The sequence below is a fragment of the Balaenoptera acutorostrata genome, chromosome 3 (assembly GCF_949987535.1).
Source record: "Balaenoptera acutorostrata chromosome 3, mBalAcu1.1, whole genome shotgun sequence".
Taxonomy (NCBI): domain Eukaryota; kingdom Metazoa; phylum Chordata; class Mammalia; order Artiodactyla; family Balaenopteridae; genus Balaenoptera; species Balaenoptera acutorostrata.
In genome coordinates, this window is record NC_080066.1 from 183,210,632 (window position 1) to 183,229,702 (window position 19,071).

Here is a 19,071-nt window from a genome sequence, read left to right on the forward strand (position 1 = left end):
AACATCTGCAGAACCAGCTTTCCGTGAACTTTCTGAAATGTCCCTTGTTTCGTAACTCACAAAATCCAGGGGTGTCGGGATACGGTGGCTCCTCCTCACCCCCCAGCACGCCTTCCCTGACCTCGGGGTCCCAGCATAGCCTGACCCCACGGCAGAGCCCGTGCCCCTGCGCCCCCGGGTAGTGCGTGCTCACGTGGGCCTTGTTGAATGACGCCCCCGGGGGAGGTCCCTGCCGCCCCCGCTCTCCCGTTCCCAGGGTGCTCTGCTCTGCTCATCTTCCTGTCCCCGTCCCCCTTGCCAGCCTTCTGTCCCAGCGCCTCTGTCCATTCACCCCATGCTCGATGTGACCCCTGCCCTCCAGGGCCCAGGCCCAGCACCCCGTGCTGCCAGGTCCCCCTAAGAGCCTGCCTCTTCAGGTCAACCCCAGAGAGGACGTGACCAGCGCTCCCCCAGGGTTCCATCCCCCCGCCCCTTCCTCCTCGGCCCCTCCTTGCTCCACCACCCTGCTGGCACCTCCCTTTTCCTCCAGACTCTGTCCAGCACCTTGGCCGGCCGAGGACCAGCCCCGGGAGGCCTGCCCGCCTTGCGGGCAGGCGCGGGCACTGTGCGGCGGCCCAGGCGCCCCATCCCGTCAGGGCCCGTGGGGCCCACTGACCTGAGAGCACATGGAAGCCCCAGCCCCGGGTGTCACCCGGAGGGACAGAGACCCGGCAGCATGGGCTCGGCCCCACCTCCTGGGACCCACCTGGTGGCGGGAGGCGGCTCTGAGGGGGCCGCAGCTGCCTTCAGCCGGATTACAGCCCAGCCTGGGTGTCTAGTTGCCCTGGGCTGTGGGCAGCTCTGCAGCTCTGCTGGCCCTCACAGCTGACTTCGCGGGCACTCCTCAGTCTCTGCTTTGCGAGTGCGCGGTTGTCTCCTGGGTCCCTCAATCCTGTAGGCCCAGCTCTTCCCGCACAGCAAGAACCAGAGACCCTGAGGACTGAAGTGTGTGTCAGGGCCCTTCTCACACCCACGCGGGGGCATTCCCTTCCCAGGGGCAGAGGCGTCTTCCACACCCGTCTTTAAGGTGATGCCCCAGTCATAGCGGCTCCTCCCCGCGCCGAGGATGACCTGTGGCTGGACATCCAATGAGATGCTGCAGGAAGGGGCGGGCGTACTGTCCGTCGACACTCACACAAAGCGAGAGCAGCTGCGTTGGGAAGAGGCCACCACACACGGGAAGACAGAGTGGAAACAGTTCTTTGCTGTGTGTTCATGCTCAAACGAAGGAAGGGGAAATCCCCAGGGGGGATTCATCTGGATGAAGAGGGACCTGGGCCAGGGCGGAGCCAGGGAGGTGCCTGGGGGTGGCTGGGGGGCCTCAGAAGCACGTCTGTGAGGGGCTTGTGAAACCGGGGCACTCGGTGGGGGGCTTGGGACCACCCTGCCTGGGGTTAGGGAACCCCGGAGTGGCAGGGAGGCTGCCCCTGTGAGGAGGATGGTGGACCGCCACGTGCCGTCAGAAGCCCACGTTGGTGTCGTGCGTGGGTGTCGATTCTGAGCACTGAGATGCCTCTTCAAGTGCAAGTGCTAGAGAACGAGAGACTGAGCCTTCAGTCACAGGATCCTCCAGCTCAAGTTATGTAAGGAACAGGGCAAATCTTAGGAAAAAATAGAGGAATGGAGGTAACAGAGCAAGCTTAATGAAACAAGAAAACAATATGAAATATTAACAAAAGCCAGAAGTCAACTGCTTGGAAAGACTAATAATGTAGCAAACTTTGGCAAAAGTGATCGAAAGAGAAAGCACACACGTAAACAATTTTGGAACGAAGTGACAAAGTCGAAGAACACTAAACGTTGTCAGTAAATATGAAAAATAAGTATGATGCTTTTCTAGAGAAAATATGAATTACTTAGTAATTGACTTAGTAAAATAGAAAATGTGTGGAGACCAGTTACATCAAAGCCTCCTCTCTTCCCCAAAGAGCACCAGATGGCTTTATTTGTGAATTTTACCAAATGTTCAAGAAATAAACCCTGTCTCGTATGACGTGTTCCAGAGATTGAAAAGATGTTTAAAAAGAGGCAAAGCTGTCAATTTTATGAGGGCAGTAGAGTCATCAAAACTCCCAGAGGCAGCACAAGGGTAGGGCTGACCTCATGGACATAGATGTGAAAATCCTAAAGAAAATGTTGAGCCCCAAAAAAATCCCTACAAGGTATAAAATTGCAAAAGTATTTCATGAAATAGGAATTATCTCAAGAGTGTGTGGGTGATTTACTTAACATTAGACTATTTATTATCTTTATCACATTCAGAGTGAAAGAGAAAAATCATATGATCTATCCAGAAAAAGCATTTGATGAAATTTAAGAGACATTCTTAGGGATATAGAAATAAACAGGAACTTTAACCTGTTATAGGGCACCTACTAAAAATCTACAGACCTGCACTATCCAATGTATTAGCCTACATTTGGCTACTGATTAATCCATTTATCCATTAAAATGTATAATTCACTTCTGCAGTAGCACCAGCCATATTTCGACTGCTGGCTACTGGTTACCACATTAGAGAGTGCAGCTATAGAACATTTCCATCACTGCAGAAAGGTTACTGGACTTCGCTGCTGTACACACATCATTCTTAAACACTAGAAATATTACCTCTAAAACCAAGAAGAAAGGTAACTGCTGTTATCCTTGAGGTACTGGACAGTGCAACAAGACGTGAAAAGCAGATAGGAATGGGTTGAAAGAAACACAACTGCCATTTGCAGATGGCATTGTTGTTCAAATGGACAATACAAGAGAGCATACAAGCTGTTAGAACCAGTAACAGTCCTGGAAGGTTGACTGATACAAGATCAACACACAGAATCAATAGTGTTGAAACACCTGCAGCGTTTCAATTTGAAAATAAGAAAAACAGTGTTATTCAGAAAAGCAGCTAGTAGCTTATCTAGGAATCAGTTGGCCAAAGGGCATTAATGACTTTCGCCAGAGAAACAGCTAACCACTGACTCAAGGACATAAAACACCTGAGTAAGGAGGTGCTGAGGCTCTGTGATGACCTAAAGATGTCACTTCTCCCCAAACGCAATTCAGTTTTATAACATTCCGTGAAGGAATTGAACTTGGCAAGCAAATTGTGAAGTTTATATGAAACAGACAAGCAACTTGAAAGAAAAATGAAGTATGCTTGTGTTTACCTTAGCAGATGCATGTTTATTTAAATAAGCTATACTGATGAAAACAATATGCAATTGTCAGAAGTATGGACAGATTGACCTGTGGGGCATAGAGCAGGACACAGAAACACACCAACGCAGCACGCTTCAGAAACAGCCTTCTTCATCCGTAAGGAAGGGATGTACTATTTCAGAAGTGGTTGGGGGACAGGTGGGCATCCATATAGAAAGTAATAAAATCAGGTCCCTACCTCACACCATACACAGAACAGCTCCACATAGATTAATGACCTCAGTGAAAAGAGAAAAAAAAAAAATTGGGAGGAGGGGTGTGAAATTAACGAATATATTATCCAAGAAGCATAAATCATAAAAGACATTTAAATAAACATTGTCTAGAAACCCACTCATGTGACAGCCTGCAGCTAGGACGTAGATGATAGATGTGATGTACATAGGCCAATGATTACACCTAGAATAAATGAAGAATCCCTAGACAGTGAGGAAATGCCAGTGCAATAGAATAATGGGCAAAGGTTTTGTACCGGCAGGCTGTGGAATCGCTCACGGCCAGCAAGCACCTGAGAAGTTGCACAGCCTCCCTGGAGGTCAGGGCGATACCAGATAAAACCACCGCGAGATCCCCCAAATCTAGTGATTCTGTTCGTTTGGGGGCTTGAGTGCTAGGGGCTGAATTGTGTCCCGCCCCCACCAGGTTCACACTGTGACTCCCTGACTCTCCCAGTGCGTCGGGATGTAACTGTATTTGGAGACAGGTATTCAAAGAGGCGATTAGCTTAAAATGAGGCCCTAGGGCAGGTCCTTCTCCACTATGACTGGTGTCCTTAAAAAGAGGAGATCTAGACGCCCAGAGAGATGCTGGGGTGGGGGTGGGGGGCGTGCACAGAGTGGAGGCCACGTGGAGGCCGTGAGGAGCGGCCGTCTGCCAGCCAGGGAGAGAGGCCCAAACAGATACTTCTCTTATGACCAGAGGAAACCAGCCCTGCAGGCACCCCGATCCCGGACCGCCAGCCTCCAGACCGTGAGAAACAAATGTCTGTTGTCTAAGCCGCCCTGTCTGGTATTCGTTATGGCTGGCCCAGGACACCAACACCCCCCTGGGCCAGCAGGAGTACACATTAACCCCACAGCTTGGGAGAACGGTTTGACAAAACCCCCGGACAGGTTCTGAGTGTGTGGAGCTGACCCAGTAACCCCACTTGGGCAGAAGGTGCCCGCACAGCCCTTCGAAGACGGGCCCAGAGCGTGTAGTGTCGGGTCACTGGAGCAGCCTGAACGGCCATCACGGGGAAACGGAGAAGCCATGTGCTCGTACAGAGAGGAAGTACATGGCGGGCGTGGGGAGTGCACACTAGTTACGTGCCCATGGCTCTCTAAAAGAAACGAGAGGTGGGGAGAGAAGGAAGGGCAAGTTGCAATAGCACACTCAGGGTGGTGTTAGCATGTGAGTTGAGAAACAGCAATGCACGCTGACGCGTACATGCAAATTTAGTGAAAATGGGACATGCCTGGCAGTCCAGAGCACAGCCGATGTCTCTGTGACAGGGAGTCAGAAAGGCAGAGCCACCTGAAGGTGCTGATTCCTGCCTCTTGTACAGCCCAGGGTTAGGGGTCCAGGGCTGGCTGGGCCCTCTGCCGTCCTGAGTGTGTGGCTTCCACTTCTGGATCCAAGGTGGCTGCCTAGGTCCTGCCATTGCATCTAGGGGGAAGGCAGTGAGCAAGGGCTTGCCACCCAGAATATGATCACATGGCCTCTGCTCGGGTTCTGCCGCCCCGGCTGCTCAGTGGCCGTGCCGAGCTGCGCCAGACAGGACTGAGGTCTCTGGCCAGGAGGCAGGTGCCCAGCTAACATGGGGGAGGCCTGTTATCAGGGAGGACGGGGACACCGGAGTTGGGGGACGGCTGGCAGTATCCTGGGAGGAGACCCCTCCTCCAGATGGTGGTTCCTTTGGAGGGAGGGGGTGGTGAGGAGAGCACACAGTGCGTTTCTGTGGTCATGGGTGCCTTATTTCTCTAAAGAGATCTGCAGCTAGCATGGAGAACATTTGTTTGCGCTTGGTGGTGGGTATGTGGGTTTTGTGGCATCACTCTTTGTAACTTTTCTCTATTTTAGAAGACAGACCAGAATGTTGCCTCTCTGGGTTAGGTGTGGAGCTTGGCTCTTTCCTCTCTCCTGCTCCGAGCAGACACGGTCCGAGGAAAGAGAACACTGGCTGTGAGTGAGGCCCCCTCCCGTGGAAAGACTGGGTTTTCACCTGCTGATGGGGTGGAGTTTTATAGGGACTGTGTAAGATCCCCTTGGCTTCTTTGTGTGTCACTGCGGAACCTAGTGCCATGCAGGATGTTTGACGGAATAATGGTCCCAGCTTAGTGATGAATCACTGTTTGTGGGGGCTTCTCAGTGTACTTGTTTATGGTTTCCTTGAGGGCCAAGCATTCTGCAGTAAATCTCATCCTTGGCTGCCCTCAGGCCTATTTCTCAGAACCAACCTTGGATAAAAAACAAATAGCATTTATTCTGTTGATCCGGCTCAGTCTCTGGGTGCAGGTGATCCTTTCGATTCTTTTAGTGTTGTTTGCACAAATTGCATCAGCTTGAACATACCTTAGAACACACACCCCCCACAAGAAATCCCAAATGGCTGTAGGTGTCACAGTCACCTGGGAGATGAGCCTCTGAAGTGAGTCCGTCCGGGGTGGAGACGGGCTCCCTGCAGATCCACGGGCCCCTCCTTACGGGCTGGAAGCCACGCCCTTCATGGAGCGGTTTCTTAACTGCCACGTCCTCGTGGGCACCCGGCTCTTCCTGGATGGTCCCCTCTGCGCTGTGGACTCTGAACGCTGGACTCACCCCCTCCCCAGCCAGACACGTCGTGAGGGACGTCAGCTTCTAGAAACAGGGGTTGTGAAAGCCCTGAAAATAAGAGATCGAGATCCTGAGACCCCCCACCCCCAAATAAGGACTGGGAAGTATTTTTTAATGATTAATTGATTCAGAGCAGGATCCAAATAAGGCCCCCGTTTTGCAGTTGGTTGATATATCCTTTAGGTCTTCTAGGTTCTTCTAACTTTTGAAAAGGTACTTTAAAAACGTACATGCAGGTACTTCCCCGGTGGCGCAGTGGTTGAGAGTCTGCCTGCCAATGCAGGGGACACGGGTTTGAGCCCTGGTCCGGGAAGATCCCACATGCCACGGGGCAGCTAAGCCCGTGTGCCACAACTACTGAGCCTGCGCTCTAGAGCTTGCGAGCCACAACTATTGAGCCCGTGTGCCACACTACTGAAGCCTGCACGCCTTGAGCCTGTGCTCCGCAACAAAGAGTAGCCCCCGCTCTCCACAACTAGAGAAAGCCCACGTGCAGCAACAAAGACCCGATGCAACCAAAAATAAATAACAAATAAAATAAATTAATTAAAAAAACAAAACCCATATATGCAGTAAAATTCAACCCTGCCTGCTTTTCTGTCTGCAGCTCTGAGCCCTGTCACCCCTCAGGCAGGGCAGGACACCCAAGACCAAACCTCGGGGCCCCTGGTCCACCCTCCGCCCTGTGCCCTCCACTGCCTCTCCCAGAAGGTACATAGGTGGGCGAAGATGCAGGGCGCGACCTCTGGACTCTGGCTTCTCTCCTGCAGCGTGCGTGTGCGCCCCTGCATGCGTGTGCACGTGGCGGGGCTCGGTCCTCCGGTCCCTCAGCAGCACCCCCTGGTGTGGATGGCCTGGTGGCTTTGAGGGATGTCTGGGTTTCCAGTTTGGGGCGAATGTGAACTCAGCTGCTGTGCATGTTCGTGTCCGAGTCTTTGGGTGGATTCCCAGGAGTGGGGTTGGGGGTCCTGGGAGCTGATGCTGAACCTGCGGGGTCACGGCCCCCCCTCCGCCGGCTCGCCAGCACTGGGCCTTTGGATCTTGTTTCCGCCTTTGTAATAGGTGTGTGGTATCTAGCTCTGGCTTTAATTTGCATTTCCCTAATAGCTAATAACGTAGAGCATCTTTCCATGTGCTTATTTATTGTCCATATGTCTTTTTTGGTGAAGAGTCTGTTGAAATCTTTTGCCCGTTTTTATTGGGTTGTTTATTTTCATATTATTGAGATTTGAGAGTTCTTTATATGCTCTGGATAAAATCCTTTGTTGAATATGTGATTTGCAAATATTTTCTCCCACTCTTATCTTGTCTTCTCATTTTCTTAATAGTGTTTTTTGCAGAGCAGAGTTTTAAATTTTGATGACATCCAATTTATCGGACTTTCTTTGTCTATTCTATTGATCTATACGCCTTTCCTTTGTCAACAGCACTCTGTCTTGATGACTGTTGGTTTATAGCAAGTCTTGATGTCAGTGAGAGGTGCCCAGCTTACTTTGTTCTCCTTTTTCAAAGTCATTATTTTTTTCTATCGAAGTGTAGTTGATTTACAATATTATATTAGTTTCGGCATAGTGACGCAATAGTTTCACAGATTATACTCCCTTTAAAGTGACTGTAAGTAGTGGCTATATTCTCTGTGCTGTACAATACATCCTTGTAGCTTATTTATTTTATACATGGGAGTTTGTACCTCATTCCCCTATACCTATCTCTCCCCTCCCGCCTTCCCTCTCCCCACTGGTAACCACTAGTTCTCTATATTTGAGTCTGTTTCTGTTATATGCATTCATTTATTTTATTTTTTAGATTCCACATATAAGTGATAGAGTATTTTGTCTTTCTCTGCCTGACTTATTTCTAGGTCCACCCATGTTGTAAATGGCAGAATTTCATTCTTTTTTATGGCTGAGTAATATTCTATTATATATATATATATATGTGTGTATATATATGTACATATATATATGCACATATATATGTACACACACATATACATACATACATACCACGTCTTCTTTATCCTTTCATCTCTGGACAGACACCTAGATTGCTTCCATGCCTTGGCAATTATAAACAGTGCTGCTGTGAACATTGGGGTGCACGTATCTTTTCAAATTAGTATTTTTGTCTCTAACCGATATATGCCCAGGAGTGGAATTGCTGGGTTATTTGGTAACTCTATTTTTAGTTTTTTGAGGAACCTCCATACTGTTTTCCTTAGTGGCTTCACCAATGTACATTCCCACCAACAGTGTACAAGGGTTCCCTTTTCTCCACATCCTTTCCAGCATTTGTTATCTGTAGACTTTTTGATGATGGCCATTATGACGGGTGTGAGATGATACCTCATTGTGGTTTAGATTTGCATTTCCCTGATGATTAGTGATGTTGAACATCTTTTCATGTGTCTTTTGGCCATCTGTATGTATTCTTTGGAAGAATATCTATTCAGGTCTTCTGCTCATTTTTTAATCAGGTTGGTTGTTTTTTCAATATTAAGTGGTATGAGCTGTTTATATATTTTGGATATTAACCCCTTATTGGTCGTATCATTTGCAAATCGTTTCTCCCATTCCGTAGATTGTCTTTTTGTTTTGTCAGTGGTTTCCTTTGCTGTGCAAAAGCTTTTAAGTTTAATTAGGTCCCATTTGTTTATTTTTGCTTTTTTCCTAAATTATTATGATTATTCTAGTTCCTTCGCCTTTCCATATAAATTTAGAAGTCAGCTTACTAGTAACTACAAAGAAGCCTTGCTGGGATTTCATTGGAATTGCATTAAATCTGTGGCTCTAGTTTGGGGAGAATTAATGCCCATGAGCCTGGTACATCTTGATTCCTTGTGACAGCCGTGGGGAGTTTCTAGCATGCAGATTGCACATTTATTTTACGAGATTTAGGTATTTCTTTTTTGTAAATGGAAGGTTTTTTAAACACTGACTTCAGTTGTTCATTGCTGCTATATAGAAACATGGTTGCCTTTCATATGTTGAACTGATGTCGTTCAATCTTGCTAAGCTCATTAGTTCTTGGACCTCGTTTTCACATTCTCCTACATTCCTTGGGACGTTCTACATAATGATTGTGTTGTCTGCACATAAGAAGAGCTTTATTCTGTCCTTTCCTATCCTTCTGCCTTTTGTTTCCTTCTCTTGCCCTCTTTCCCTGGGCGGGCCTTCAGTGCCCACTGAATTGCAGGGGTGAAAGGGTGCGGCTTTGCCTTGTTCCTTATCTTAGGGGACAGTATTCTCTCTCTCTCACCTTTGGACTTTTGGACGTGCTCTTTATCAGGTTGAGGGGATTCCCATCTATTCTTCATTCTCTGAGAGTTTTTAATTATGAATGGATATCGAATTTGTCAGAAGTTTTTCTGAATTGATTGAGATTTTATGGTTTTTCGTATTTACTCTGTTGATGTGTATCACATTGATTTCAAATGTTGAACCAACCTTGCATTCCTGGAACAAACCCCCTTTGGTTATGGTGTATTATCCATTGTTCCTTTTATATATGTCTGGATTCAGTTTGCTAATATTTTGTTGAAGATTTTTATATGTGTGTTCAGAAAGGAATACTGGTCTGTAGTTTCCTTTTTTGTACTGTTTTTGTCTGATGTTGGTGCTGGTATCAGGGTATTTGCTAACCTCATAAGATGATTTGAGAAGTATTCTTTCCTCTTCTGTTTTCTGGAAGATATTTTGTAGAATTAGTGTTATTTCTTCTTTTAATATCTGGTTAAACTCACCTGGAGTTTTCCTTTTCAGGAGTGTTTAACTATTAATTCAACTTCTTTAATAGATCAGGCTGTTGTTCGTCCTGGTGAGTTTGGGCAGTTTGTAGCTTTCAGGGATTTGGTACATGTAATCTCAGTTCTCAGATTTGTGTGCATTGAGTTATCTGTAGTATCCCTCATCATGCTGTTCCATGTCGGTGAGCTCTGTAGTGATGTTCCTTCTTTGATTCCTGATACGGGTCATTTTTGCCTCCTCTCTCTTTTTTTTTCTTTGTGTGGCTGGAGTTTTTGTCAATTGTATTACTCTTCCCAAAGAACCAGATTTTGGTTTTATTTTTTCTAATTGTTTCTTTGTCTTCAATTTCATTGTTCTGCTTGTATCCTCATTTCCTGCCTTCTCACTTTGGGTTTAATTTGCTCTTTTCCTGGTGTCTTAAGGTAAAGCCTAGATTGTATAGTTGAGAATGTCTTTCTTTTCTAATATAAGCATTTAATGCTGTGAATTCTCCTCTCAGTACTGCTTTAGCTGCATTCCACAATTCTTGACATGTTGTTTTTCACTTTCATTCCACACAAAATACGTCTAATGTCCTTCCGGGTTTCCTCTTTGTCCTGTTGGTGATTTAGCAGTGTGCGGTTGAATTTCCCAAGTAGCTGGTGTTTTCCAGCTGTCCTTCTATTGCTGATTTCTAGCTAACTCCATTTTCATCAGAGAACATACTTTATGTGATTCGGTTCTTTTAGTGTGTGCGTGTGAAGCATTGTTTTATGGCCCAGGATGTGGTCTGTCCTGGTGAACGTTAACTGCTTTCATCCGTCTCCTTCTCTAGCTTTTTTCCTGGCCCTGCAGAATCAGAGCAGCCCCCATGGTAGAGGGGCTGAGCTGTGAGAGCGGCCCCACCATGAGAGGGGTCCTGCTGGGCTCCGCTGCTTCACTGCTGTGTGTCAGGGACGATCAGGGACGTACTGTGTCTGTCTCCAACCTGCAGTGGTCAAATAAGGGGCATCCCCTGCCTGGGGAGGCCCTGATGTCTGTCTCCTGGCCCCTCTGGGCTCAGTGGAGGGCAGATGACAGTCTCCAGGGTGACAGGCTGAGGTGAAGCCCAGCTGGGGTGGGTGGGGCCTGTAGGATGGGTGGGGCCATGTGGGTGGGCAGGACCCTGGAGGGGAGGGGGGGCAGGGCCTCGAGTGGACCCTGAGGGCAGGGTCCCTGGGAGGCCTGTGCTCTGGCAGCTGGGAGTGGGATTCCCAAGCGCTGGTACCCTGGTCCCTGGGGGCTTCTGGGATTTGTGGTCTCAGGTTTCCTCTGCCAGCCCGTGGACCCACCCAGGCCACCTTCACCAGAGGGAGACCCTCTGCGGAGGGGCGCTTGGTCCAACAGCCTGGGGGTGCTGATGGGTGCCCCCTACGTGCAGGGACCCCGAGGGTGGCTCCCAGTCTGGCCGGGCCTGGGCAAGGGCTCCTGGGAGACGTGAGGGCCAGTCTCCATGAGTGACTGAGGTGCTGGGGTCAGAGAGCCTGCGGTCCAGCTGAGGCTGGGGCTGCTGCGGTTTGGGGCCTTCCTGGAACATGAGAAGGCGTCGGAGTGCACGGTCACTGCTGAGCCCATCTGTGCCCTTTGCAGGTTGTGCAGCCTGACCTTGAAGAAGCTGGTGGTCTTCAAGGAGCTGGAGAAGGAGCTCATCTCGGTGGTGATTGCTGTCAAGATGCAGGTGAGAGTCTGCCTGTGTCACTGACCTGGGGCCATGAGGGTGCCTGTGTTGCCCAGGAGACGAGAGGGGCACAGCCGCACCATCAGCTGGACCCTTGCCTGTGCAGGAGGCCCCGCCCTCCCGGGCACAGCAAAGCGCAGGCCACCAGGGTCCCCTGGTGGGGGGGAAAAGCAAGTGTGCTGAGCTCACCTGCATATGGGCCCCATGCAGAAGCTGGGACAGACCCTCCCTGCTCCCCGCTCGCCCCCCGGCACTGCGTGCCCCTCGCCCGCCAGCCCTCCACCCGGGCCCAGCCTGGCTGTGCTCAGCTCTCGCTCCCAGGCCATAATACTCCGTGTCCCTTGGGCCTCACAGGTCCTTCTTTCTGCCTTTGAACAAGTGTCGGTGTTTCAGGGGGACCCAGCTGCCCCAGCGCTCAGCGCCCCCTTCCCCAGCAGCCCTGGAGGAGGGCCCCGTTAGCCGTGTGAGCTGCCTTGGCCTTTTGGTAGCCCCGGAAGTGGGACGTGGGTCTTGGGCCTGGGCTCTACCTCGCACAGCCCTTTGCAGCCGTCCCACGCAGCTGTGACCGTGTGTCGGGCCCACCTCGGCAGGGCCCTCCCTCCCCCAGCACTGCTCACGCGTGGCGTTGTGTGGCAGCTCCTGGAAGTGGGGATGTCCTGGGTTCGGCCCCTTGGCTGGGGCCCAGTGGGTACGGAGGCCCGTCCTGTTAGGACCCCCAGACCGTCGGCAGCACGCAGGGCGGAGGTCCTGCTTCTCCCCCAGCCCCAGGCTGCTGGAGCCCAGGCTCGCGGCCGGCGTGCGTGCTCGGGACCTGGCCTGCGGCTCCTGATGAGGCTCAGCAGGGCTTCCTGGCTGGACCTCCAGGGGCAGCTCATGGGCCTCGGCGCCAGGCTCTCCTCCAAACTGGGAGCTCAGGTTGGAGCCCGGCAGGCGTGAGGCCCGCCCTTCCCGGTCATTTGCCGTCACCAGAAGAGCAGTACATTGTTGAACAAAGACCCGAAGAAACGCTTTTCCCCACCGAAGGTGCTGCTGCTCTCAGCGTGAAGCAGGCCGTGCCTGGCCGCACGCCTGGGACGTGGGAAGGTGCCCACACGAGAACCAGCCCCGCCGGCCTGCGGGCAGCAGCGGCTGTGCTCTGGGCCTCCTGGCTCGGGAGGGGTCGATTGCGCTCCGGGTCCTCAGAACAAGGTGGTTTACCCATCCCTGGCCTCTGAAACTGGCACTGTTGACCTCTGACACGACGGGACCCCCTGCACTCTGGCCCCGTTCCTCCAGCTGCCCGTCTCTGTGGTCCTGCCCTGGACCCCGTCATTATCGAGCACTCAGCCTCTGATCAGGGTCCCAGGCCCCTTGGAGCCACCCCGTTCCTCCAGCTCACCCGCCGGGCCACCCCCACCCCCAGCTGGCAGGCACTCAGCTCCTTGCCTGCTTCTCTTGGGGCATCCTCTCTTGCCTGGGTCTCCTGCCTTTCACACCTGCTCCTGGCTCCTCAGCTGCCCCCCGCCCCCAGGCCCCTGTGTCCTGACTCCCAGAGGAAGCAGGCGAGCCGGCCTCCCTCGCTGACCCGAGTCTCCATACCTGAGTCCACTGCTGCCCCCTCGCCCCGTCTGCGCGTGGATCCTCCTTCCCCGGGCACGGGCCCATCGGTTCAGGTCCTGACCTGAGTGGGATCAGCTGTGCAGGAAACCGGGGGAAACGGCTGTGAGGGACAAAGGGGAATGGGCCAGGGGGTGGGGAGAGCACCAGACCCCACACGGGGTGCCTGCCCCCGGGAGAGCTAGGGGTGGGGGCGGAGCGGCAGGAGAGCCCCTCGGCACACTGCAGGCTGGGAGTAGCTGCAGGCAGCGCGGCCTCGGCACCACCGCCTCGTGCATCCAGAGGGCAGTGTCTCCAGCAAGACTTCTTCTCAGCCGCTCGGCCACCCCACACTGGTGCCCAAGCCCCCTCCCCGTCACTCCCGCCAGCTCACACGTCTGTGCTGCTCACGTCTTTGTCCTGGACCCACACCCCACTCTCACCCCTTTCTCTGCACCCCTCGTCTTGGTGAGACGCCTTGGGAGCTCCCGAGGCCACCCCTGGCCTCGTCAGCCGCGTGGTAACCTCTGCTCTCCTGCCTGACTCTGTGAATCTGGCTCCTCGTGGTGCCCCCTGGACGTGGGCTCACGGGGTTTGTCCTGCTGTGTCTGGCTTCCTGCTCTTAGTGTAACATCTCCAAGGCTCGTCCATGTTGGGAGAGCTATTTTTAAAACAATACTATCATGAACATCTTTAATCCATTTGGAACTTATTTTGGTACAAGGTTTGAGGTTGGAACCTGTGGGGGTTTTTTGGTTTGTTTTTTAATTAATTTTTTAATTAATTAATTAATTTATTTATTTATTTTTGGCCGTGTTGGGTCTTTGTTGCTGCACGCGGGCTTTCTCTAGTTGCGGTGAGCGGGGGCTACTCTTCGTTACGGTGCGCGGGCTTCTCATTGCGGTGGCTTCTCTTGTTGCAGAGCATGGGCTCTAGGCACGCAGGCTTCAGCAGTTGTGGCGCGTGGGCTCAGTAGTTGTGGCTTGTGGGCTCTAGAGCACAGGCTCAGTAGTTGTGGCGCACGGGCTTAGTTGCTCCGAGGCATGCGGGATCTCCCCGGACCAGGGCTCAAACCCGTGTCCCCTGCATCGGCAGGCGGATTCTTAACCACTGCGCCACCAGGAAGCCCCCGGGACCTGTGTGTTTTATACAGATGATTCACCACCCGTGTATCTCAGCCATTTAGTGATTAGCTTTTCTTGCCGACCTGAAGGCTCCTTATTACACACTAGGTTTGTTTTTACACGAGTCTGTGTGTTTTCTGAATGTGGTTCTAGGCTTGTACTGCTCTCTCTGTCCTCGTGACGGTGCCGCTGGGCTTTAGTTATTCTGCTCTCAGTGGGGAGGGGGCATCACCCCTCCCCGTCCTGCTTTCCCGGGAGCGTGTGGCTTCTCGCACACCTGCCTGTGCACCTGCATCTCCGTCCTGCAGCTGCATGAAATTTGGCAGCGACTGTTCTCAATCTCCTCTCTCACGGCTTAGCACAGACTTCTAGAGGAGGACTTGGGGGTCAGAGGATATGGGCTCTTTTAAGGCTCCGGATAAATCTCCCCGCGGGGCCTTTGGGAGTCACACGCGCTCAGGCCTCACCCCCGCCATCTGCGGGTCTTTGCCCGACAGTCTGAAGAGACCTGACAAGCCGACACCTTCGCTGTTTCATTTTAAGATGCCTTCTTCTGAACTAGGAGGTGTCTTGTTCTGTCCCAGGGCTCCAAGCGGATCCTGCGGTCCCACGAGATCGTGCTGCCCCCCAGTGGACAAGTGGAGACTGACCTGGCGCTGACGTTCTCCCTGCAGGTGGGCCTCCAGGGGGACCCCCCCACCCTCACCCTTCCCGCAGCCCCTGTGGCCACAGAGGTCCCCTCTCCCACAGGGCTCACTCTCCAAGGTTAGAAATGTGCTTGCTTATTAGGTCGAGTCTCTCATCGCATTCCCATGAGGAAGAGAACGTAGTGAGGCCAAAACTCAGATGATCGGTTTAGGTCGCCTCATTCCTGTGTTTAGAAAAGATGGGGGAGCGGGGGCTGAGGGAAGCCACTCAAAAAAACAACATTGTTTAAAAAAAGAAAAGGAAGGATGGGGAGGAACCTATGGAAACTCGGTGTTGCAAGTTCAAACCCCTCGGGAGTATTATTTTGGGGTGTGCTGGCGGTGAATGTGGGCTGTTTAGACTGGGACCCCCCCCACCGTGTGAAACAGAGGGCCCCCCGGGTGGGGAATGGGGGGTGGGGGGTGTGAGTAGGTCAGCCCTCCCCCGCCCCCCAGGCTCCTCATTCCTCCGCTTCTCTTTGCATAATTAAGATCTGCATTATTTAAATTCAGTGGATGTAGTTCTGGCTGAATACACTTGCTGTATTTAGTATCAGTGCTTTTCCGATACATTAAGCTTCTCCATTCTCCCTGTAAGTGTAGAAGACGGGGCCGTGCTTTAGCGAGTCTGTGAGAACCCTGGCAGTCCGCCTCTGCCCTCCCCCAAGACCACCTCACCCGGCCGTGCCTGGCTCTGCCGGAGCCCAGACCCACAGCAGCTTTTGGGTTTTTTTATTATTTTTATTTTTTGGCCATGCCCCGAGGCATGTGGGATCTTAGTTCCCTGGCCAAACCCACACCCCCTGCAGTGGAAGGCGGGGGTCTTAACCACTGGACCACTAGAGAATTCCCCGGGAGTCAGGTTTACTGAGTATAATTCCAAAATGTACAGTTCACTGTTTTTAAGTTTACGGCTTCGTGGTGCACAGGTATGTAACCCCCACCGCAGTCAAGGTGGAGGGCAGCCCCATCGCGCCCCAGCTTTTAAAGGAGGTTTTAATTTGTGAACCTTGAGGAAACGTGCACGTCTGCTGTGTGCACACGAGCTCTGCAGTGTGTGAAAGCCCTGCGGTCCCACGAGCAGGCGAGGCGGCCTGGAGCAGGAGTGCTGGGTGGGCACGGCCCCCTGGACCGCCAGGCGGAAGCCCCGCTGAGCAGTTACCGCGTGTCCACAGATGCGTGGGCCCCTCCCGAGGGCCTGGCCGTGTGGCACACATCTGCCGCCAGGGGCTGTTCCTGGTGACCGAGGCCCTTGATGACCAGCAGGGAGGGAGCCCTGGGGCTTGGGTGCGTGAGACCTCGTGGGTGTCGGTGGGCGTGGCTGCCGTCATCACTGTGACACCCCGTCCTCCTCCCACAGTACCCCCACTTCTTGAAAAGAGAAGGCAACAAGCTTCAGATCATGTTGCAGCGAAGGAAGCGGTACAAGAACCGGACGATCCTGGGCTACAAGACGCTGGCGGCTGGCTCCATCAGCATGGCCGAGGTGAGGGAGGCTGGGTGGCGGCCAGACCTCCCTCCTGTGCCCCCCGGGCGGCATCCCTCCAGGCGCCCTTGCCCCACGCTGTCCCCCGGACGTCCTGCTCGGCGCGACGGGGGCTCCCTGGGGTGGGTGGACACATGCTCGGGTGCGTCAGAGGGGCTGCCGGCTCACCTTTTTAACTTGGCTTTTTCACTGATGGTGATAGGCAATGTTACTTTTCCCAAAATTCTTATCTTCTTACTTGACTAAGGAGTTGGCCCCCCCAACTAAGCCCCCCAAATTAAAAAAGAATCTGGTCCATAAAACCCCAGCATCTAGATGTGATCAAATGACCCAAAAGGCAGCTTCTAAAACGCAGAGGCACGCATTCGCTGGGTTGTCATGACGAGACCTCATCAAGGTGAATGGCTTGGGTGTCTGGGACCAGCGCGGGGCTCAGGCCGGCGCCGGGCGGGGGACGCGGGGGGGGCTCTGTCGCTCTCCCCAGTTTATTTGATTCTCTCATGATCAGAACGGCCGCAAGGCCTCATCATCCTAGTGGGCCAAACCTGGTGCATGTCAGCTCCGCGGCACCAGAGCCCTGGCTTGCACTGGGGGCCCGGTCCTCCTTGGTCCCCCAGGGACACGGGTTCCTGGGGTTGAGTCCGGAGGGTCGGTGGCTGTGTCTGGACTGGCCCCTGCGTGGCTTCACACGCTGCTCGCTGCCGCCGACCCTCCTCCCTGATGGCCTCCAGCCCTCAGGGGCTGGGCCTGGCTGACCTCCCAGCCTGGCCCCGTGTGCTCCCTCCCAGCCCGTCCACCCTGCTCCCGTGTCTCCTCTCATGGCCCGTCCGCCGGCCCCCTGTCCTCGTGTCCTCCTGCACCGCCCCCGGCCACCGTGCTTGCCCTGCTGAGTGCATCCCCTGTTGTCACCACCAGAGGAAAGCCCACCCGACCCCCAGCGCATGCCCCCCGTGGGGTGAGGCTGGTGACGTGTGCCCCGCCCACAGGTGATGCAGCACCCCTCCGAGGGCGGCCAGGCGCTGAGCCTTTGCAGCAACATCAAGGAGGCCGCGGTCAAGGTGGCCGAGATCTGGATCTTCTCCCTGTCCAGCCAGCCCATCGACCACGAGGACAGCAGCATGCAGGCCGGCCCCAAGGCCAAGTCCACCGGTGAGTGCAGCTGCTGGCAGCGTTTCCGTCACGGATGCCGCCTCCTGGCCACTGGCCCGTGGGTTTGAGAGGCTGGGGAGGGGATGTGAGGGTCTGCGGCTACTCTCTGGGCTGTGGGCGTGTCAGCCCTGCCTTCACACTGGGACACGGTCAGGAAGCAGGTCACGGGGTCGACCGTGGTGCCTTCCAGGGTCTGGCACGGTCGTGGTGTGGGCTGTCACCTCCGTCGCAGTTGGGGTCACGTCTCCCCTGAGGCGAGGGTGGGCCACCGTGGGGACCTAGTCGATCAGGAGATCCAGTTTGAACCCCGTGACGGGCAGAAGGGCTGGGGGCCACGGTGGGGGGTGGAGGCACGTGGGGGCTACAAAGCGCGGCCCCTCCCCCCTCGACTGTCCGCCTGCCGCGTGCGGGGCTGTGTCCCGTGGCTCCGCTGCGCGCCGGGGGCGGGGGGCTGTCACTGGGGCGCCGGCCGGAACGTCGCGGTGCCCCCCCTCCGTCTGCTCCCCCCGCAGATAACTACTCCGAGGAGGAGGACGAGAGCTTCTCCTCCGAGCAGGAGGCCAGCGACGACGCCGCGCAGGGGCAGGTAACGCGGGGCGCCCGGCTCCTGCCAAGACCCCCAGCAGCTGCGCAGCCCCCCGTGGACGGGCCCAGGCCCCTCCAGAGCCGCTGTTGCCAGGGTGGCAGGGGGCACAGGGGGCTGGGAGCCTGGTCCCCGTCCCCGGGCTGGAGGGTGTCAGCAGATGCTCTGGGACGCCCAGGGGACCAGTCCCCTCCCCAGGCCGCCCGGGGAGGCCCCTCGTCCACGTGGGTAGGCCCCGGGCCAGACGCAGAGCAGGCAGGGGCGGGGTCCCACGTGTACTGAGGGCGGCCTGGCCCCAGGTGCCACGTGTCTCTGCAGGATTTGGACGAGGATGACTTCGACGTGGGGAAGCCCAAGAAGCAACGGCGATCGATAGTAAGAACGACGTCCATGACCAGGGTCGGTGGAAACTGGTTTTACTAACACTGGGGAAGGGCAGGGGGTGGGGGCCGGGTGGAGTCCTCGGGAGGGGCGGGTCAGGACGTGAGGCGGCCTGCCCTGGGATCGCATGGGCACACGTGCTGTCCCCTGAGCCCAGCCCTGTGGCTTCTTCAGAGGCCCAGTCTCTTCCCCAAATACAGCGTGAAGGTGGGGAGACCCCATGCCACGGCCTTGCCCTGGGAGGGGGGCTGTGGCCTACAGCCCAGAGGACAGCGGGCAAGGCCACTCTCCGAGCAGAGCCGAGGGCCGGCCCCCTGCCGCTTGGCCCAGACACGCCCAGTGTGAGACCAGCCCCCCTCCCACCATCTCTGCCCATCATGGAACGTCCACCCCTGGTGCCAGAGCTCCTGGGCGAGTGCACAGTGCCAAGCTACTCTGCCCTGCGGCCCCAGGCCAGGCCGGCTCGAAGGGAGACCCGGGAGGCCCCGGTGCTGATGGCCCAGCCCAGCCCCAGAGACCACTGCCCCCCCGGCCATGCTGGGAGACTGTGGGCTGATCCCCGTATACCGGGTGTGGAGGCCCGCA

At 54.4% G+C, this 19,071-nt stretch overlaps 1 protein-coding gene across 6 annotated transcripts in view; it reads left to right on the forward strand.

Moving 5' to 3' along the window:
* PACS2 (phosphofurin acidic cluster sorting protein 2) overlaps nt 1-19,071 on the forward strand; it is a 63,760-nt gene that overhangs the window by 22,025 nt on the left and 22,664 nt on the right. For 4 of the 6 annotated variants that reach the window (XM_057543157.1, XM_057543158.1, XM_057543153.1 and 1 more), the window contains exons 2-7: nt 11,415-11,502; nt 14,786-14,875; nt 16,248-16,373; nt 17,360-17,522; nt 18,035-18,108; nt 18,424-18,504. In XM_057543157.1, the coding sequence (XP_057399140.1) occupies nt 11,415-11,502; nt 14,786-14,875; nt 16,248-16,373; nt 17,360-17,522; nt 18,035-18,108; nt 18,424-18,504 (622 nt within the window). The remainder of the gene's footprint in view (nt 1-11,414; nt 11,503-14,785; nt 14,876-16,247; nt 16,374-17,359; nt 17,523-18,034; nt 18,109-18,423; nt 18,505-19,071) is intronic. The other 2 variants (XM_057543154.1, XM_057543156.1) reach the window with 1 other exon arrangement.